General features: G+C 44.7%; 1 protein-coding gene and 1 pseudogene across 2 annotated transcripts in view; one reads left to right on the top strand and one right to left on the bottom strand.

Annotated features, from left to right (window-relative positions):
* The window catches only part of Ttc28 (tetratricopeptide repeat domain 28), a 433,061-nt gene extending 415,266 nt beyond the window's left edge, over positions 1–17,795 (bottom strand). For both annotated transcript variants that reach the window (XM_076922383.1, XM_076922384.1), the window contains exons 1-2: positions 17,612–17,795; positions 5,589–5,867 (exon numbers count right to left, since the gene is read on the bottom strand). In XM_076922383.1, coding sequence (XP_076778498.1) covers positions 5,589–5,867; positions 17,612–17,695 — 363 coding nt within the window. In that variant the 5' untranslated portion in view covers positions 17,696–17,795. The remainder of the gene's footprint in view (positions 1–5,588; positions 5,868–17,611) is intronic.
* Positions 17,796–20,629: 2,834 nt separating this feature from the next.
* On the top strand, positions 20,630–21,288 carry LOC143437449 (dynein light chain 1, cytoplasmic pseudogene; annotated as a pseudogene).
* The last annotated feature ends 1,217 nt before the right edge of the window (positions 21,289–22,505 follow it).

Raw genomic sequence — 22,505 nt, 5'->3', positions numbered from 1 at the left:
CATAGATGAGATGACTGAGAGAGAAAGCTGGCTCATGGTTAGCGGACAGTTCTTCATACTATGCAGCACCACCCAGAAGTAGATAGCTACAACATTATAGCTCTTCTCTAGGAAAGCCATGAAAGACTGTGGAAGAAAACTTACTGTCAGAAAACTTCAGGCCGAGCACACAGCTGCTCATTTGGATGGAAAAAAGACCAGATGTGTGACTGTTCACTGAGCTGTATGGAAGGAGCCATGGCTGGAAAATGGTGAAAACCCATCTGGGGATAAAGGTACGTCTAAATACATCTCTCCAAATGAGCAAAGGATGGGAAGACACTGTGTTCCATGTAAATGTTTATCAACAGGTACCTTCAGAAGAGGAAGAGTTTAATAATCAAGTAGATAGAATGGCCTCTTCTATGGATACCCAGCCTCCTTCCCTAGTCAAGCCTGTCATTGCCCAATGGACCCATGAACAAAGTAGAGAGTCTATGGTGGCAAGGCATGTAGGTTATGCACTGATTGCCACTCATTAAGACTTATAGTCTGGCCTTATAAACAGGCACTGCTGAGTGCCAGATCTACCAGCGGCAGAGGCCAACACGAAGTCCCTAACATGGCACTATTTCCCAGGGTGACCATCCAGCAACCAGCCAACTTGATTTCAATGGACTACTTCCATTGAAGAGAGGACATTGTTTGTTCTTACTGAAACAGACTAGGGAATACTATTCACAGTTAAGAACGGTGTGGATCATGTCCATGGAATCCACTGGTCTGACCACTTCCTCCACCATCCTGAAGCAGCTGGCTCGACAGACTGGTGGAATGGCCTTTTGAAGATACAGCTAAAATGTCATCTGGGTAGAGGACTCGGGCAGGGTTTGAATCAGCATCCAATACATGATAATGTTTCTCTTATAGCCAGAAATCAACAAATGAATTTTTATGGTTGGTTTTAATGTCAAATTTCCACAAATTAGAATCATCTGAGTAGGAAGCCTCACCTGAGGAACTGTTCTGATTGCCTTGGTCGATATGAGAAAACCCACCTGATTTTGGACCGCAGCAGGGAACAATCCTAATTTATAAAAGTGTATTATCTTACTTTTTGCTGGTCTGGCTTCCCTCTTGTTTCGGAGTTGAGCTTTCCTGTTGTTGCTGCTGCTCAGTCCTCCCATGATGGCAGAACCAGCATTTCTAAGCTTTCCTTATAAAATAAGGACCATCAGCTCTCTGGGAAACTTCCAGGCCCTAAGCATCACATCAGGACTACTGAGGCAGGCAAGCCATCTTGTGGACTGAATAACTACTGGTTGTTGCTGCCATCCCCAACCCCACCCTGCCTCGATGAGAGACAGCTATTGTGGGGCTACTCCAACTGTTGAGAGACCCAGACTCAAGGACAGAGTAACTGCAGCTTCTCAGGTGTGACTGCGCTATTATTACTATTTTAAAGCTGACTGAATAAATTCTGAAATATATTTTTCCAACTACTCCAGAAATGTTTCTATAAAATCAATTATGGTAGCAGGTTCAGGAGATATTGCTGGCTTGGGAGAATTTCAAAAGGATACTGGAAAGGTGGGCTAGAAAAACAATCTAGTGTTCAAAGCTTTAGAAGCTATTGTGCAGACCAGTGCAGACATGGAGGCCTAGCTTTTGACGTTTCAATGGTAAAACATTCTATTGAGACCACTCGATATCTTGAATGGAGTAGCTAGCTATGGTTCTTGTCAGCTGAGGCTAAAGAATCTTCTGTGATTAACAAGAGACAGGGACCACTAAAGTGAAACCCTTGCTAGAACAGAGGGTCAGCTGGGGTTGAATAATCCGTCAGATGTAAGAAAAGGCTAGAATCAAGCAGAGCAGTGTTGTAATCCTGGCACTCAGGAGGCAGAGGCAAGCTATCTCTACAAGTTTGAAACCACCCTGGTATACAGAGTTCCAGGATAGCCAGAGCTACACAGAGAAACCCTGTCTCAAAAGACAGACAGACAGACAGACAGACAGACAGATCACTGAGGCATAATCTTCTGGAAGTGTTTCCTCAGGGTTAGCATACAGAAGCTGCAGGACAGAGAAGGGCAATACTTTGGTGGGCCAGAGTTTTGAAGGCATTTGGCTAGTTTCTGCCTTAGTAACCAGGTTGGTACAGGGGTTGAAGTCAAAGAGAACAGCTGAGGCTTGGAACCAAGAAAGGCTTTGATGATGCTGCGTGGAGAAAAATCAAGGGTCGTCATTGTGTAGCAGGGTTGGCGTTCCCAGGGAGAGCCAGCAGAAGCTACTGGTGAAGGTGCAGCCCACTGCAGTGAGACTGTAACTGTAAGTGCAGTGCCATGGGATGATGACCGAAGACAGCAGCAGCTGCAGAGCCAGCCTGAGCCTGTGAAAGGCTAAGTGAGCTGTGACCATCAGAGCCCAGAGCTGGGGCTTCCCAAGCCCTTCAGAGCCCTCTTAGATCATGAATGGATCCCAACAGCCATCACTGAACTGTTGGTTCTACTTTTGACGGCAACTTGTACCCTGTTTCTTGCCTCTTGAAGTAAGAAAACAAGTGATTTATTTTACAAAACCCAAGACTTTGGATGTTTTAGAAAGGTGAGGTGAGTGAGTGTTTGCATGCTTGAGACTGTAATTAGCTTGCAGCCCCTTTTAGTCTAACTTCTTCAGGGAATTTGGAAACTAGGGTGGTTTGAATGACAATGGCCCCCAAAGGCTCAAGCATTAGAGCCTCCTGCTGTGGATCAAATCCAGGGTCTGGGGTACTTCACAAAGCCAAGCCTGCCTGCCTACTGCACGCCCCCAGACATGATGTATGAGGGTTAAAGGTATGCTTTAAGTTTTAATTACTGTGCATAAGTGATCTATATAAAATGAAAAGCCCACTTGCCCAAGGACAGACAACTTCCCAGAATGCTGGGGCTATTCATTAAGATAACAAACCATGTGTTTTGACTTCTATAACAAGGTTGGTTGCCCCAACTACACAGGATGTACACGTTTAGGTGGAAGGTACTTGGGCAGGAAGTACAGTCAGGGTGTATCCCTACTTCCCATCCATAGCCTTGTAGATTTTACCTTTGCAAGTGCCTGACTACTGTAATTCGCTACCATTCTCTGGGAATCCTGGGTATGGACCTGGCCAGTATCCACCTTCCTGGCTAGTATTTAATACAGCTTGCTTCAAATGTGGCCCAAAAATTGTGGTAGCAGTCTTAATCTCTCCAGGTGGGATTAAGAGATGTTCATGAATTTACGCTCTAAAACTGTAAACAAATTCCAATAATTAAATGTCTTCTTTTATAAGTTGCCTTGGCCAGGGTGTCTTCGCAGCAATAGAAATTTTTTGTTTGTTTGTTTTTTTGTTTTTCAAGACAGGGTTTCTCTGTATAGCCCTGGCTGTCCTGGAACTCACTCTGTAGACCAGGCTGGCCTTGAACTCAGAAATCCACCTGCCTCTGCCTCCCAAGTGCTGGGATTAAAGGCGTGCGCCACCATCGCCTGGCTACAGCAATAGAAAATTAACTAGCAAACCAAATCTAGTGCAATAAGTCACTTAGAACGTGGGTAGGTGCTATAGGTCTGAGACTATACTCAATTATATAGACTCTGATACAGTTCTTTCCAAATAGTAGATCTTGGGCCAGAAAATAAATTATTTCCACAAAGGACATTGGTTGAGCAATCACTGAGTTGTGAATGGAGTGTGTGACTAGACTGCATTATCACATTAACATTAATGCTCTGGTTTAGTGGTTCCATTGTGGCCATACAGCAGACAGCAGAATAGTCTCAATATCCTGAGGGTTAGAAGTGGGAAGACGACCTGTCTTCAATTTAGTCTCAAATGGTTCGACAGAAAGAGAACTATCAGTCAAATATGGTAAAACGTTAAAAGCAGGGGATGCAGGTGAAAAATATACAGGAATCACTTGTGCTATCTGCTGTGTGTGTGTGTGTGTGTGTGCCAAAGACTAAAGCTGAGGCATCGTCTATTCAGCTACAGAGAAGCCCTCGTGTCCTTGTCCCTTCTGGGGAAGGCTGAAATCCCAGCAATCCTACAGCAAGTTGGGAGGCAGAGACAGGACAATCACCAGAAGCCCTGAGCCAGCCAGGTTAGAGTACTTTTATACTTGTTGTATAAATGTGTACCTAGACAGATTCAAAACTAGGTGCCCTCTTAGCCCCTCCTAAGTATGGGCCCATCACGGAGCCCAGTGCCAGGATCAGGGAGGAGACATGGCATTTGGAGATGTGCACATCCCCAGAGTTTCTTACTCGGTGGACCACGAGCTGGCAACTCCCAACCAACTTCTTTCCTGGCTGCTTCATCCTTCAGTATCTATTTTGCTGCTTTGAATTCAAGCTGAGAAGAAGGTGATCCTCCAAACTGCATAGCTCAACTTTTAATGAAGTTGGTGGGAATGTTGGGACTGACTTCACCAGAAACGTGTTCCCTGCGTGCTCTGCAAAGGAGATGTGTGCCCAGGCACCGCAGCTCTCATGACCTTGTGGCTTCCTACTGCACGCCCCAGCCTTTGCCCTGTGCTGCCACATCCACCGAGAAATGGCACCATCGGTTGTTTTTAACGGGGCTTGCCATGCAGCCCAAGCTGTCTTAAAGAACTTTCTGCCAAGGCCAGGCTAGGCCAGGCTAGCCTCAGACCTGAAGCCTTCTTTCTTGTGCTAGAATGACAAGCAGGAGGACCACACCCAGCTTGTGGTGGTCTAACTGCCAGCCCTAATGCACTGAGCATATTAAAGGCAAACTAACTATAATGTTTGGTAGGTTACATGCTTTGAATGCATGTTAAGTCTTGTCTTAATTAAAACAGTGGTCTTAAACTTATGGTCCTCCTGCCCTGGCCTCCTGGATGCTGGGTGGTGTGGACACTACCATTCCCAGCTTATTTATCCTTCACTAAAGTTCTTTTCAGCTTACGATGTATACACACGTACGTATATGTGTGTATATGCATATATAATGTAACGCTATGCATCTTTATGCACAAAACAAAATCAACAACTTGCACCAGTGAGGGCTCAAGGGAATGTAATTAATTATGATTTATTTTTAGATGAGATTTCCCTGACTAAACATTCTTAAAATAATTAGGTACTTGTGGAAATAAATCACTTTTGTTTTGGGAGTTTTGAGACACAGTTTCTCTGTGTAGCCCTGGCTGTCCCAGAACTTACTCTGTAGACCAGGATGGCTCAAACTCCTCACAGAGATCCTCCTGCCTCTGCTTCCCAAGTGCTGAGGTTGAGGGTGTGCACCACCGCCTGGTAAACTAGTTCATTTTAAATTGAAGGAGATACATACAGTCACTATACAATATCTAAAACTTTTGTATGGAAAATAAAAGGTGTTTAAAACCTGAATGGATCCTGTGACTCATCAAGAAGGAAAAGAAAGACACACGGACAGAAAGCACACTTGCACCCCACTGAAAAGGAAGATGGCCACTGAGTTTCACTCGCTGTGGAGTTTGCCAAGGTACTGAGTCTATGAATGCATATCTGTACCGAATCAGTGAAATGCTCTCCTAAAATAAGAAATCACAACAGGCACTTCTGTGAAAGTAAATAAATTCTACCTTTGGCCATTTGGGGTTGAGGAGCCGGGCTTTGATTGCATCATCCAGCGCCTTGTGGTACTGCTGGGTTTTCATGTAGGCTGCAGATCTGTTGCTATACAAAATGCAGTTCTGAGGGTCAACTGCCAGGGCTTCATTGTACAAAACAATAGCTGTGTGGAAGTCTCCATCATGACAGGCCTGGTTACTCTGACGAACTTTCTCAACAAATTCAGCTTTGCTCAGTGCTGGTTCATCAGGACTTCTCTGGACAATAGTCTTAGCACCAAAGAGAGGAATCTACAAACAGAGAAATTGTTGTAAGTTCCAACACAGCTGCCTGAGGTCTGAAGTTGATGTCAGGCATCTTCCTTGATCTCTTGTCTTTACTCACTGAGGCAAGGTCTCCTGAACCTGGGGTTAAGCAACAATGCTTCCCTAAGGTAACTCTTGTCCTTCTAAAGAATAAGCTTTCCTTGAAACAGCTAACGGTACCTGCAATAGACATACAGCTGTGTTGGGGAGACAGCTCAGTGGCTAAAACTCTTGTCATGAAAGCATGCAGGCTGGGTTGGGATCTCTAAAACACATTTGAAAACCCTGGCAGGTATGGCAGCCACCAGTGATCTTCAAACTCAGGAACAGACAGGTCCCCTTAGTAAAAAGCTAAATAGAGACGCAGGATTGGCTTTTAAGATACGGTCTCTCTATTCTTGGCTGGTATGAGACTTGCTACATAGAACAAGCTGGACTTGACCTCTCAGAGATCTTCCTGCCTCTGCCTCCAGACCCTGCACACTATCACATTTGGAAGTATGTGCTTTTTTTTTTTTTTTTTTTTTTTTTTTTTTTTTTTTTTTTTTTTTTATATTAGGTTACAATTAGGAGATGTCATGGAGATGCAGAAGTGACTTTAAACAGTGCTGGAACTGTGAAAAACTATAGGAACTTTGGAAACTTTGAACTAAATGCATTTTTCAGTATGATATGACTAGGAACCTGAGAGGACCAAGGAGTGGAATGTGGTGGGTTTGGATGAGAATGTCCCCTACAGGATCGTGTATTTGAACTGGTTCTCCCCCATTGGCTGCATTACTTGGGAACATCTAGGTGGTCCAGCACATCACTACAGGCAGGGTCATTCCGAGCATTCTCTCTCCCTGCTTTGTGCTCGTGACGTAAGCTCTCAACATCCTGCTTCAGTTACCATGCCTGCAGCCACCCCAACCCTGACAAGATGGACTCTTCTCTCTTTGGAACCATAAACCAAAATAAACTCTCGGTAAGTTGCCTTGGTCATGGTGTTTTGATATTTCATAGAAAAGTGACAGATACAGTTAACAGGGCTATTTTGATATTTACTCTGTCCATCATAATAAAGACTCTTGATCTTCAGTGTCTTCTTCAACTTCTTTCACCACTACTTATAATTTTCTCTAGAGAGGTCTTTTACTTCCTTGGATAGACTCAGACTAGGTCATTATTCCTTTCCTTCATTCTTTTTCCATTTTTTTTTTTTTTTTTTGAGGCTTCTGTGGACAGAATTGTTTCCCTGATTTCTGTTTTAGCTGGTTCATGACTGGTAAGCTGAAATGCTACCATTTATTGTAGGCCAACTTTGTATCCTGATACCTGACTGAACAGATTCATCAGGTCAAAAGTCTTTTAGTCTTTGTTAGTCATGGATGTAAAAAGACATCTGCAAACAACAACAACTTAGCTTCTTCCTCTCCACAAAGGAAGTACGTCAATGTAATCAATCTGCCACCAGGTTACTGGTACTCAGTCCCTGGGAATGGTGCCATATTAGAGCTGGCCTCTACTGCTGGCAGACCTGGCACTAAGCAGCTAAAGCCAGATCAGCCTTGGTGAGTGGGAGTCCATGCTTTCGAGCCCATCCATATCCTGCATTACTGCCACCATGGCCACTTTGTTTATGGGCCCACTGGGCAATGACAGGGACAGCAAAGGAGGAGGCTGCTTGTCCACAGAACATGTTACCCTATCTTCCTGATTACTGAACTCCTCTGCTGAAGTCACATTTCAGTGAACATCTACATGGGACATGAGAATCTTCACATCCTTTGCCCATCTGAAGACATCTAGACACATAATTCTTCTCCAGAAGTATTTCTCACCAAATTCCAATCATGTTATTTCCAAGTCCCTGGCCATAGCAAAATCATTGGCTATAGCCCACCAGCCAGTAAATAACCACACACCTGGCCATTTCTCCTTCCAAGCAGAATGTACAACTTATGTGCACTGCCCAAAGTTCTAACCACTGTAAAGATTTCCCTCCTCGGAGTTGCCCCAGAAAAGGAATATAATGTTGTACCTGTCCACTTTCAGGAGATGCTTGCAGTGTTCATGTGGGGTTGGAAGGAGAATGGCTCCCATAGGCTCATATATTTGAATGTTTGGTCCCCAGCTGGTAGAATGATTTGAGAAGGATTAGGAAGTGTGGCTTTGTTGGAGGAGGTATGTCACTGGGGGTGGGCCTTGAGGTTTCAACAGCTCATGCTATTCCCAGTAAACTTCATCTCAGGCCTGTGGATCAAATGTAAGCTCCCAGCTACTGCTCCAATGCCATGCCTGTCTACCTGCTGTCAAGTAATCCACCATGATGGTCATGGACTCTACCATGAGTCTATGAGTTTATATTTCTAGATCCATGAGTCCCAAATTAAATGCTTTCTCTTATAAATTGCCTTAGGTATCATGCTTTGTCACAGGAATCAAAAAGTGACTAAGACAGTACAGAACCAATAGTAAAAGAGGTCTTCATCTTTTCTTCAGTCAACTGATCATACAGCACACCCCATGAGAGACCACAGCTGCATGCTTAGAAGCAGAAGGCATTGTAAAAACACCATAAGCATTTGGTTATCATTATGTAACTTACTTGTGCCCTCAGGACCTACTTAGGCATGATGATACATAATGCTGTGACCATTTGTTCATGTCCAACTTTATGGCTTAGTGAGTCAGATAATACCTAGCTCATGATGGGAAGAATAAAGTCACATAGTAACTTGGTGGCCCACTGTCAAATGTTCAGTTTCCACTAAGGCCCAATAGCAGGCCAACAGCTGTCTCTCAACAAGAGAACAGCCATCTGATGTTGATGGTGGTGCCAAGCTTGCTCCAAGATCCAAGGGTCTGCAGTGTGATAAAGAAACCTGCCAGAGACTCCAACCAAAATCCTTATCTGCCACTGATGTGTTTGTCAAATACTATCAAGTCTCCTAGATCATGTGGCCCAAGTGGTAGAACAGCCTCCACAGCAGCCTGAACCTTCTGAAGAGCCTTCTCCCGTTCCATTCAAAGCTAGCAGTTTCTGAGTCCCTTGATATCTGGCTAACATCCCAAGTGAGGACTCTGCTGTCTCCAGAATCCAAACAGCACCAATAAGCATTGTGCTTTTTTCCACAGTAGTAGGTATGACAAGGTGCGACAGCCTATTCTTCATCTTAAAGGAATGTCCCACACCAATGGACTCCTACAAATGTCACTGAGGTAGAATGCACTTGAGTTTTAGTTACATTTACTTCCTATCCTGTCGTCTTAGTAAATGTTCTATTGCTGTGAGGAGACACCATGACTTTGGCAACTCTTATAAAGGAAAACATTTCATTGGAACTCACAGGTTCAGAGGTTTTGTCCATTTTCACCATGGTGGGAAGCATGGCGGTCTGCAGGCAGACACAGTGCTGGAAAAGGAGTTCTACATCCAGATCAAAGGCATCAGGGAAAGACACTGGCTTAAGCACTTGAAACCAAAAACCCAGTGACATATGTCCTACAACAAGGGCATCTGTAGTTCCTAATAGTGGCACTGCCTGGTGACCAAGCATTCAAATCTATGAGCCTATGGGGACCATTCTTACTCCAACCACACCTCTGATATGCATGACCAAGAAGTCCAAAATGGCTGCTATTCCAATTGAAATAATATGCTTTCCCAGGGGAAAAAATTACTCCATATACTTGGAGGTAAAGGAAGGAAACGCTCTTTACTAAATCACCAGGAACTGGAACTGATGCTCAAATAAGTTGGCCTCAAATAGAAAGTTTTACTAACATATATTCTGCAGAATTAACTTTTCCCAAGAAAGGAACTTTATAGCAGACCAGGACTTAACATTGGTTGTGGCCCTGCACTGCCCCCTCAGCCATGTCGGAGGCATGTTCTTTGGGAATGAGTCTAATAGCTGGTCAACCTTGGTGAACACATCTTAGAGCACTGTAAATTTGTTGATCCCAAACAAGCCTGATTAGCATTGTGGTGGTTTGAATATGCTTGGCCCAGGGAGTAGCGTTATTAGGAAGTGTGGCCTCATTGGAGGAGGTTTGTCACTGTGGGAGTGGGCTTTGAGAGATCTCTCTCCTAGCTGCCTGGAAACCAGTCTTCTCTTGTTTGCCTTTGGAACAAGATGCCATTCCTCAGCTCCTCCAGTGCCATTCCTGCCTGGATGCTGCCATGCTTCCTGCCATGATGATAATGGACTGACCCTTCAAACCTGTAATCCAGCCCCTAATTAAATGTTGTCCTTTATAAAGAGTTGCCTTAGTCACGGTGTATCTTCACAGCAATGGAAACACTAACTAATGCATGCATACTGTTTATTTTTTGGGTATTTGGAAGACAGTGCCCACTTAGCTAAATTGTACTTTGTGTGATTCAATGTCTCCAAAGCCAGTCTATTAACAAATCCTTTATAATATCAATTCTATTGCTTTAAGTTTCTTCCATGTCACTACTCCCTGTTCAGTTGATTCAATCAATGTAATATATCAATACAGTGGGACACAATGACGTTTTGTAGAAGAGACAGATGATCAAGAGCCCTTCAAAATTAGTCATAACAGGGTTGGAAAATTAATATTCCTTGACAATAATAACAATAAATGTTTATTGCTAGCCTCACCAGCTAAAAGCAAATTGCTTCTGTGGTCCTTACCAACAGATCTTGACAACTGTAACTGCGTGCCATGTACCAGGAGATGTGCTAGTCTGCTCAAGTAAGAACAGCACATCCAGTACAGCAGCTACAATCTGGGTCCACTACCTGATTACGTTCTCGAGAGTCAGCCGTCACGATCCACCTGTCTCCTGCACAGGCCAAATGAAAGAGTTAGAGGGAAATGTGGTAAGAACCACTTCAAGCCCTTGGTGAGGACGCTAATCTCCTACTCTCTCCAGGGGTTCACACTAGCTCTGGTCTTTGTTTAGTAGAGGCAACAGCAACCGACCAGTCAGAGAGCCAGCGCTGGGAGGCTGTAATAAGGGATAGAAAATGTCTGGGGCGATCTGAACAGCCTGAGGAATTTTAACTCTCAGACTCTGCAAGGGCTTATTTCACCTGAGGAAGTAGCCTCTCCACCTTTAGCAGAAGATGTACCCCCCATCTCCAGCCCCAGCAGGACTGCCCTCTCCAGCTTCACCTAAGGGAATCAATCCTACATTATACAACCCACAATGACCTTCCCTCAGTGTCCACCCAGACTTAAGGCTAAGCAGGCTCTTGGAGGTGGGACAGGAAGTGTGACATAAAAAGTCGTGAGCAACATCACTAAAGAACTAAATAATATTCATTTATTCATTCAAAAAGTCTGGGGCTAAATTTTAAGGGTATAATGGTGGATGCTTCGGGCTGAGTTCATCAATGTGGGCCCACTGAGTGGAGACTCTTAGGTTTAATATGGAGTTTGCACAGGTTTTTTTTAAAGTGCCAGAAGTTTGGCCAAACATTTGTTTAATTTGTCAGCTGAAGTATTTGTCAAAAGATGGCCTACTGAGAAAGAACTAGAGAGACCTGATATCGCTTGGCCTGGTGTTGATGAAGGGATTTTACAGTTCGGGGCAACTGGAATGTTGAAGCAGATACACTGTAAAACCCAATCCTCCACAATGAGCGTGTCCAGGAAGCATGCCCTTCACTAATAATGAGTGACACCAGCACATCTGAAGAACCCTGTCATCTGTACCAGATCTGAAGAGTCAGAGCTGCTGCTGCTCAACTGGATGAACTAATGTTACGGTCGAACTGTGCCCTAGGGTGGTGTCTTAGTAGGGTTTTCACTGCTGTGAACAGACACCATGACCAAAGGCAACTCTTATAAAGGCGAACACTTAATTGGAGCTGGCTTACAGTTTCAGAGGTTCAGTCCATTATCATGATGGCAAGAAGCATGGCAGCATCCAGGCAGACATGGTGCTGGAGGCACCAAGAGTTCTACATCTTGATCTGAAGGCAGCCATGAGGAGACTGGATTACACTGGGCAGAGTTTAAGCACAGGAGACCTTAAAGTCTTCCCTGATGGTGACACTGCCTCCGACAAGGCCTCACCTACTCCATCCAGCAAGTCCACACCTCCTAATAGCACCACTCCCTATAAGCCAAGCATTCAAACACACAAATCTGAGGGCCAAACCTAGTCAAACCACCACAGGCAGCAGGGGTCAGACAGGAGCACTGAATTGCCAAAGGCATGTGAGCACAGCTCCATAAAGGTCAGTACGGGCGAAGCCATGCTATAGTGGCTCAATGCATAACGGGCAGTACAGGCAACATGTATCATGGCCTGACACATACGGGCCTTTGGTACTGGCTAACCAACCACAGTGTTTCTGGCAACAAAATATTACTTTCTCTCCAGCTTGGTCTTCCATCTTTCCCAGATATTCAGTTACTTGTCCACACCAGGGACTGACTTGGTCATCTCCAGACCAACACACCCTTCACAGTTTTCTTAAGGAACTAACATCCGGTTTCTAGGGCAAATGGTGAGGGAAAACACAGACCTACCAAAGCCTATTAGGTATTAATTTCAGAAGACCAAAAAGAACACTGTGCTCCTCCAGTTCAGTAAGGACCCAAAGGGATTAGGCAATGGATGCTGCTGCAGCAATGTTGTGACAGTGGGTCTGCAACATGGGTCTAATGGTGCCTGAACTCACCCAGAATTTATTTCCCCAGCTCGTGATGTAAAGCTGGGATAGACATACTTCTAAGTTGGCAGAATTCCCACAAAAGGGACAGAAAAGAACCCCCTTAATAATAAAGAAATAAATGAAGTAAAAATACTTAAATGCTTTTTGAAAAAAATTTTCTCACTTGTGCTGATATTTCAACATATACAGTTGTTTACGTTCTAAAAGATTCTGGCTGAGAACACAAATGGAAGTCTGAAAATATTCTTCAGGAACTGACACAATTTGAAAGGATTAGGAGGTGTGGCCTTGCTGGCGGTACTGTGTCCCTGGGGGTGGGCTCTGAGGTCAAAGCCCAAGCCAGGCCCAGTGGCTCTCTCTTCCGGCTGCCTTTGGATATAGAAGTAGAACTCTCAGCTACTTCTCTAACACCATGTCTTCCTATCATGACAATAATGGACTAATTAATTATTGGACTAGTTTACCTGTGAAACTGTAAGCAAGCTCTAATTAAATGCTTTCTTTTATATGAGTTGCAGTGGTCATGGTGTCTCTTCAGAGCAATGAAACTGACTAAAACAACCTCTCTCTCAATATAAATAAATAAAAATAAAAAACAGTAAAGCCACAGAACACCAACCTCTGGCCTCCACACACACAGGCACAAGCAACCTAGACACACACACATACAAACATGCACACATGGATACACGCATATACACACATCCAAATACACACATACACACATACATATACACACATATACACATACGTACACACGCATGCACACACATGTCCACAGATACACATGTCCACACACACATGTTGCCCTTGCCTCTTAGCCTTTATTTTCTAAATCACATGAAGTCACTTTTACCTCACCAAGTTATTCCTTTTTTAAAATTATTGTGTGTGTGTGTATATATATATATATATATATACATACATATACATACATATATGTATATATACATACATATACATGTATATGTATATATATAAATACATACATATACATGTATATATATAAATACATACATATACATGTATATGTATATGTGTGTGTATATATATATATATATACAGAGAGAGAGAGAGAGAGATCTTGCCTGTATGTAAAACTGTGCAGAATATGTGTAGTGCCCAGGAGGCCAGAAGAGGGCACTGGATACTCTAGACTGGAGATATAGAAGGCTGTGAGCTGCCATGAGGGTGCTGGGAACCGAACTTGAGTCCTCTGGGTGAACAGCACGCGCTCTTAACTGCTGAACCATCTTTTTAGCCTGATACCAAATTATTCCTATGGTTCAAAAGAGGTGATTTTTCAAATTCACAGAAAAGTATCATATGGTACCAAAGATGTAACTCAGTTGATAAATGAAGCTCTGGGTCTGATTCCAACTCTACAAGGTGGTCCGTGCCTGTAATGCCAGCAGTTGGGAAGCAGAGGCAGGAAAACCAGAGGTTCAAGGGCATCCTTAGCTACACAGCAAGCTCAAGTGCAGCCTAGGGTAACGAGACCTAGCTCTAGGGAGGAGAACCATGAATAAACACAGGCTGCATTAGTTTCAGACAGTTTTCTCTTTTTAAAAATATATTTGCTGTGTGTGTGTGTGTGTGTGTGTGTGTGTGTGTGTGTGTGTATGTAAGTATGCACACAACATACATATAGTCGAGACCAAAAGAGGTATCAGGCCCCCTGAAAGTGGAATTACAGGCAGTGCCGGTGCAGCTCCCAGTGTGAGTACTGGGAAGACGACCTCGGTCCTCTGGAGATCAGTAAGAGCTCTTAAATCACAGTCATCCCTTCAGCTCAGTCTTTCTCATTTTATAGGGCCTTACTCTGCAATCAGCCTGACCTGCCTGGCCTCAAGCTCAGAGCAATTCGCCTGCCTCCATCTCCCAAAGATGGGACTTTAGGCACAAATCACTGTGCCTGGCGCAATTGAGAACTTTTAATTTTTAAAGACTTTTAAAAATATTTTCTTTATTTTTTCAACAAGTTAGTTCATGTACTTGGTGCTGCTGTCAAAGTGTTATCTTTTCAATAAGCATTTTAAAATATTTTTAACTTTTTTAGATTTTAAAATAATTGCACATGTCCCCCTCACCTTCCTTTTCCTCCTTCCAACCTCCCACATACCCCCGTCCTCGATGACCATCAATCCGTGGCCTCTTTTTATTACTTATCATATTCATGCATGTGTGTGTGTGTGTGTGTGTATGTGTGTGTGTTTATGTGTAATATAATACATATATGTGTGTATGTAATATAATATAAATATGTATGTATGTGTGTGTGATATGTAATATATGTGTATAATGTAATGTAGATATGTATGTCATGTAATGTGTGTGCATGTGTGTAATATGTGTGTACATTTGTGCATGTGTGTGTATAATATATATGTGTATGTGTATAATGTAATATATATGTGCGCATGTGCACGTGTGTGTAATATATATTTTTTTCTAAATACATGAATACAGCTGCTCAGTTCTTACAATGTTACTTACAAGTATGTTTTCAGGGCTGACCGTTTGGTATTAGATAACCAACCATGTGTTTGTCTCTGGTGAAGACTCCTTCCCTGGCTCCCAGCATTCCTTGCCCTTCCTGTAGTTCTCTAAGATTGAGGCTTCCTGAGCTTTTCCTCCTCCACATGACCATCTGTGTCACGAGTGTTCAGGTCATGTTTCCGCAGCCATTTTGCCATGGGCTCTTACAATCTTTATGTCCCCACCTTCCACAGCAGTCCCTGAGCCCTGGGTGCGGGACTCTGTAGCAGCTGGGAATAAAGCTTTTCTGTTTGTTTTGTTGTTATTGATTTAAAGACAGGTCTCGCTATGTAGGCCAGGCTGCCCTCAAACCTGCACAGATCTCTTACTCCCCCAGAGATTAAAGGGGTGTACCACCACACTCACAGGGAATAAAGCTTTTTTTGGTTTTTTTTTTATGGTTTTTTTTTTTTTATGCTTGGTTTTGGGTTTTTGTTTTTGGTGGTGGTGGTTGGTTGACTGGTTTTCTTTTTTGAGACAGGATCTCTCTGTCAGCAACAGTCCTGGCTGTCCCGGAACTCTCTATGTAGATCAAACGAGCCTTAAACTCATAAAGATCTGCCTGTCTCTACCTCCTGAATGGTGGGATTAAAGGTATGTGCCACCTTGCCAGGCTTGCTTGCTTGCTCTCTCTCTCTCTCTCTCTCTCTCTCTCTCTCTCTCTCTCTCTCTGGGATTAAAGGCGTGCGCCACCACTGCCCTGCTCTTTCTCCCATTTTTAAAGAGACTTCTCACTGAACCCAAAGCCCACTGTTTTGGATAGGCTAGCTGACCAGTGAGCACCAGGGATCCACCTACCTCCACATTCCCAGTTCTGGGGTTACAGGTCCATGCCACCTGTCTAGCCTCGGGTAGGTGCTGGGGATGGAACTCAAGCCCCTCTGCCTGCAGAGGAAGCACTTTTCCCACTGAGCCATTTCCCCAGCCCCTAAAGACAATTAAAAAGAAAATCTCTACAGGTTATAAAAGAACACACCTGAAGATTACACACCTTTACTTTTCCATTTTTTTCTCCTCCAGACTCAATCTCCCCTCTAACAGTCCTTTCTTGTACTTGAATTCTCTATTACTGAAAGACCCTATTGATGCGAAATCAATTAAGTGAAATTCAACGACATAAAGGAAGAAAATCCATAGCATCAAACAATTACTGTATTGGCAAAAAAAAAAAAAAAAAAAGTACTCAAAAGAGCAACTGCCAACTTTCCTGAATAAATACCAACGTTCTTTCCACCTCTGCTACACACACATCTATGTAAACAAAACACTCATTTATGTAAAAATAGTTTTTAAATTTTTCTAAGAAAATGCAAAACATCCTATTGTTCTCTGTGTGTGTGTGTGTGCGCGCGCGTGCGTGCGTGCGTGCGTTCGTGCGTGCATGTGTGTGTGTGTGTGTGTGTGTTTAAGTTGTGCACCTGGGGGGAGGTCAAAGGACAACTTGCTAGAGAGTCCATTCTATCCTACTATGTGAGTCTCAGGAGCAACTCAAGCCCAAGCATGGTGGTAGACACCTTTACCACTGAGACATCTAGCTCCCTGACCCTCATTATTAATTTTAATCGAGCCAGGATATACAGAGCTGATCCTTTATACCAATCAACATATACCTTGTTTTTTACTAAACCACACTGGGAATGTAACATTATAAATAGTAGCAAAAGTTAACCTAGGTACTGAGAAAAATCATATAAAGTTAAGACTGACAGACATTTATCTCAATTGACATCTGAAGTGTCTCAAGGGCTCCTAAGTTGCAACCCCAGGGCCATTCAGTGCTACGAATATGTACTGAACATCAACTACATACTAGGCACCATGCAGGGGAAGTTGTCTGCTTATGGGACGCTTTACAGCTCGCCAGACACCCCCAGTCACAACTTCCGAGGGCTTGCTAAAAATTCAAATTTTCTTTCTCCGCCTTGGGAAACCACTTTGCATGTGTCTCTTGGTGCAGTGTGTGGCTCCAGATTATTACTTATACCTCGGCTAGTTAGTGGCTTAAAAACACACCAGAGAGTAGAGGGGAAAAGGCTGCACTACTCCAGCCAGGAAAAGTCCATTTTGCTGAGCATCCCCCACTTTGAGAGACACACCCAGGTGGACCTAAAGCTCTCCAGTACCTGTAGATGGAGAGACACCAACAACCTTGTTGCCTTCTAGGGACAGAAAACCCTCTCCCTAGCAACCACACCTGGGATGGCGACCCCCGAGCCTCCGTGCAGCTGCATGCTACAGCCCCGGTGGACTCGGATGCCCCCGCCCCGCGCCCCAGCGCCGTCCCGCTCCGAGGGGGCGGGGTCGAGGAAGAGGAGGTGCGGGACATTAGGTGCCCATTGCATTCCAAGCACACAGCCGTGGAAACTGAGGCAGGCAGGCAGGCAGATGATGCACAAGGTCTGCCCAATGCTTCGCTGCGGGGCTCGAACCCTGACGACCGGGGGAGCCTCCCTTGCAGGTCATCGTCGGCCGCCGAGGCCCGGCCCGGCTCGCACAGACAGAGTTTCACAAAGAAAGTCTCCCGGCCCGCGCCCCGCTCACACTCACCGGCGCCGGCGGAGACTCCGGCTCCCGCCGCCTGCGGCTCCGCGCCGAGGCCGGCTCGGGCGCCAGAGGCGGCGGCTGTTCCATCCCCGCGGGGCCCGTCGGCGTCTGCCTAGAGCTAACGGTCCCGCCAGCTAGGCGCGTGCACCGCTCCCGCGCGCCATGTTCCTGCCGTGCCGCGCGCCGCCGAGCGCCCCCGCCCTCAACGCGCACGCGCGCGCGCGCCGAGCCAGCTCGCACCGCGCAAGTGCGTGCTCAGCCTGAGCCCTCCCGGAGCGGGTCGCTCGCTGTTCCCGGCTCTGCTCAGCCCCCCGCCGCACTGCGGACCACCCGGAGGGCACCACGCGGGACCAGGGCGCGTGAAGGCGCGCCAGTGTAGGTGACTTGGCGAACGCTGGCATCCGAGGCCCGCGTCAGCGCTCTCCCTGGTCCAGCTAGGATCGAATCTTCGGGAGCCCACCTCCTGCATCCAAGGACTAACCTCACTGGGTGCCTCTCTGGAGGCCAGACTTGTGTTTCGAGCAGTTAAGAACCGAGGGAATCCCTGGAAAAGGTGCAGCGCCTCGTCTCCTTAAAAACTGTGAACTTGGAGCTGGAGAGATGGCTCAGCGGTTAAGAGCACTGGTTGCTCTTCCAGAAAACCGAGATTCAATTTCCAGCACCCATATGATAACACACAATTGCAACTCCAGTTCCGGGAAATCTGACACCCTCACACGCGTATGTATGCAGACAAAACAGCAATGCACATAAAATTAAAATAAATTAAAAAAAAAAAAACTATGAGTTTATGCCGGGAGATGGTGGTGCACCATCTCCCAGCACTTAGGAGACAGAGGTAGGCAGATCTCATGAGTTCCAGGAATACACACAGAGAAACTTGTCTCAAAAAAACAAAACAAACGAACGAACAAAAACCATGAACTTGTCGGGAAGTCAAGAGAGCTTTGATTTCTTCAGTGTTCAACGTCTGCATGTAATACTAAATAGGCCTGACCTGGACTTTTTCTTGGGGTCATTGATGGTGGCCAGTAACACATGCACAGAGGTCAGAGAGATGGCTCAGCGGTTAAGAGTGCTGGCTGCTTTTCCAGAGGACCAGAGTTCAATTCCCAGCACACACTGACAACTCAACAACTGTCTGTAATTCCAGTTCCAAGATAACCAGACACCTTCATAACATAAACACATACAAAAAAAAACAAAACACCAGAGCACATTTAAAAATAATAATAATAAAATAAATGCACAAGCCGGGCGGTGGTGGCGCACGCCTTTAATCCCAGCACTTGGGAGGCAGAGACAGGCGGATTTCTGAGTTCGAGGCCAGCCTGGTCTACAGAGTGAGTTCCAGGACAGCCAGGACTAAACAGAGAAACCCTGTCTCGAAAAACCAAAAATAAATAAATAAATGCACAAACTAGGCCCTCCCAGCTGGAAGGCACGATTCCTGCTGTATTCTTCAAAAGTTCAAAAAAAAGCAAAAATTAATGAAAGGGGCTCAGTTTTGAAACCCTGTGTAATTAGCAGGGCAGAGTTCACCCAACCATTCTTCCCAGATCTCTCTGCCACAAACCTCTCTTAAAAATACAAAAGCTAGGAGAAAAGCAAGAACAGAGAGAACATTTCTCCACTACTGCTAAAAAAAATCTTTAAAGTGCTAAAGTGGAACTTTTTCCCCACTTTGTAGATTTGGATGGCCTGGAACTTGCTGTGCAGACCAGACTGGCCTCAAACTACCTCACACCATGCACCACTGCCTGGCTACTCTCGGAATCTTTACATGCTTGTTTGTTCCTCTCATCTTTATCAGATACAAGTGACACAAACTTAACCTAGTAAACAAAAAAGAATACTCCTGACCATATAACTGAGTCCTGAACATTCCTGTTCCCGTAACAGAGTCCTGGGATAGTGTCTCTTACCTTCAATCATAGCTGCACCTTGGATCTTGTCTACCTGGATCAACTTGTCTATCAAATATGCCTTGGGTCTTCAGTCTGTGATTTCTTCCCATGCAGTTATTTCCACAGAGGGATGCATCTATTGAAGAAAAGGGTTCCCACTGTCTGGTCTAAAATAAACTCAGGTCGAAGGGCTCTTCCTGGTGCCTATTAGCATATCAAAGTGCATGCTGGCCCCTTGGCTCTCTCAGTTTAATTACCTGGGCTCTTCTTGGCTCTTCTCACCACACCCCCTACCCCAAACTTCTCCAGCTCCAGACTTCACTTCCCCTAGTTTCTCATTCCTACAGAACCCTGCCATGCAGTCTTGGCACTCTCTCTCTTGTCTTCCTTACCTTCGTTGCATTAAATATTCAAGCCACCTGAATTCCCATTTGCCCTCTGCACTGGACCAGCCGAACCTCAGAACAGCCTCCCAAGGCAAACAGCCTCCCAAGGCAAACTACCCGCTAGTCAGAGGCCAATAAGCTACAGTGTAGGCCATCATCAATTAGCAAGGTTACAGAGGGTCAGAAACAAACAAACAGAAGTTGCTATTAGAATTGCCCTGCAGGTGTCCTGTGAACTCCTGAAACAAATTCCACGTTTTACAAAGTAAAGTACAGGCCACCAACATTGTTTCAGTTTCTAAGCATCAAAGGACTGTCACAACAGCCAGCCTTAGGGTATGTAAAGAAGCCTTTGTTACTTTTGGCAGTTCAGGGTTCATAGTGATGTAAAGAGTCCTAAAGACACAGGGCGGGACACCCGCAGCTTTTGCTGAGAACTTGGGTTCAGATCCCAGATGACTTAAAATGATCAGTACTCCAGTTCCTAAGGCCCAGTGCCCTCTTCCCTATACATACAGGCAGGCGATATTCACCTACATAAAATAAAAATAAATCTTAAAAAAAAATATTTTAGCCAGAATGTGGTGGCTCACCCCTTTAATCCCAGCACTCAGGAGCCAAAGGCAGTTTAGATTCTCTGAGTTCCGGGCCAGCCTGATCTACAGAGTGAGTTCAAGGAAAGCCAAGGCTACACAGAGAAATGCTATCTTAAAAAAGTAAAATGGTAGATGCGCCACGGCTTCGGTAGCGACCGACTGTCCTCTGCTGCTTGAGCGGCGCCAGCACCTTCTCTAGGAGCTCGCAGCAGCCGGCCGGCCCCTGCTCCACGGTAACCATGTGCGACCGGAAGGCGGTGATCAAAAATGCAGACATGTCGGAAGAGATGCAACAGGACTCGGTGGAGTGCGCTACTCAGGCGTTGGAGAAATACAACATAGAGAAGGATATTGCGGCCCATATCAAGCAGGAGTTTGACAAGAAGTACAATCCCACCTGGCACTGCATTGAGGGCCGGAACTTCTTCGGTAGCTATGTGACACACGAAACCAAACACTTCATCTACTTCTACCTGGGTCAGGTGGCCATTCTTCTGTTCAAATCTGGTTAAAAGCATGGACTGTGCCAAACACCCAGAGATCCATCCAAAAACAAGGACTGCATCCTAAATTCCAAATACCAGAGACTGAATCTTCAGCCTTGCTAAGGGAACACCTCGTTTGAATCTGTTGTTTTGTACAGGGCATCATTCTCTGTACAAGTTTGTGGTTATGAAATTAGTAAAACAGCTTACATTTGTATTTATTTTCTAGTCCATACTTCTGTACCCCATTTTTTTCTCCCTTAGGTCATTCCTTTAAAAATAAATCTGTTGGAGATGAAAAAAAAAAGTAAATTTTTTTTTAGATATTATGATTCTTTGACTGTCTCTTATGATTCTGTTGGTGTGTATCAACATCCCTTAGTATGACATAATAAATTAACTAGAGACAAAGGACATTAATTTACAGTCAGGCCGCTGTTGACTCCTTTCTTCCTCCTCCTCATCCTTCTCTTCCTTTTCTTTCTTCCTCCTCCTCTTCCTTTCCTTCTCCTCCTCCTCCTCCTTCTCCTTCTAATTTTATGTGAATGTTTTTTTATGTATAGCTAGGCATCACTTGCATGCACAGTACCCACAAAAGCCAGAGGGGGTTGAGACTATAGAACTCCCAGGCAACCATGGGGTTACCAGGGGCGCCCATATATCATACACTCTGTGTGCATTATTGGAATTATTAAATGCATTTTTAATTTAAAACACCTCAAACTTAAGATGAGTTCAACTGAAGATGAAGTTAATTGTTTGTTTTGGGTTAGGTTTTTGTTTTATTTTGTTTTGGTTTTGTTTTGTTTTGTTTTTTGTTTTTTGTTTATACTGGGAACTCACTCTGTAGACTAGGCTGGCCTCAAACTCAGTTTCACGTGCAGCTGCCTCCCAAGTGCTGGGAATAAAGGCAAGAACCACCACCATGCAGCTAAGTTTGTTTTGAGCCACCATATGGATGTTGGGAATTGAACTCAGGTCCTCTTGGAAGAGCAGCAGCCAATGCTTTAAAAAAAAAAAAAAAAAAAAAAAAAACTTTTATTGATTTTTTTGTGTGTGTGTGAGTTTCACATTATGCACCTGCACCCCAATCCCACTCATCTCCCTGTCCCTTCATATCCACCCTTGCAACTTCTCCAAAACAAAACAAAAAAACATACCATACATACACACACAGCATGGAAAGCATCTTGCCGTGGACAATGGTAGTGTGTTGCAGTGTGTCCCACAGTATACCCTTTTGTCCACACATCTTGCAAATGTTCATCACATTTAGTCATTGGTCTGGTTTGAGACTTCTTGGTTCTGCTATACTATCAATACTGGATCCTCACAGGACTCCTCTCAATTCTCCTGTTGTTGGCCTGGATCATGGAAATATTGTACCTTTGGATCTGGAGGACCGGCTCTTTCACATGCTCCAGTAGTTCACAGGTGAGTTAGATTTGGGGGTGGGCCAACTCAAAGAGCTAGATCTGGGTGGTAGCTGATAGATGATTAGCCCGCAGGCTCTCTCATATCTG

The sequence above is a fragment of the Arvicanthis niloticus genome, chromosome 24 (genome assembly GCF_011762505.2).
Source record: "Arvicanthis niloticus isolate mArvNil1 chromosome 24, mArvNil1.pat.X, whole genome shotgun sequence".
NCBI classification, from domain to species: domain Eukaryota; kingdom Metazoa; phylum Chordata; class Mammalia; order Rodentia; family Muridae; genus Arvicanthis; species Arvicanthis niloticus.
Note: the sequence above shows the minus strand (reverse complement) of the source record. Positions and strands in the feature narration are given on the sequence as shown.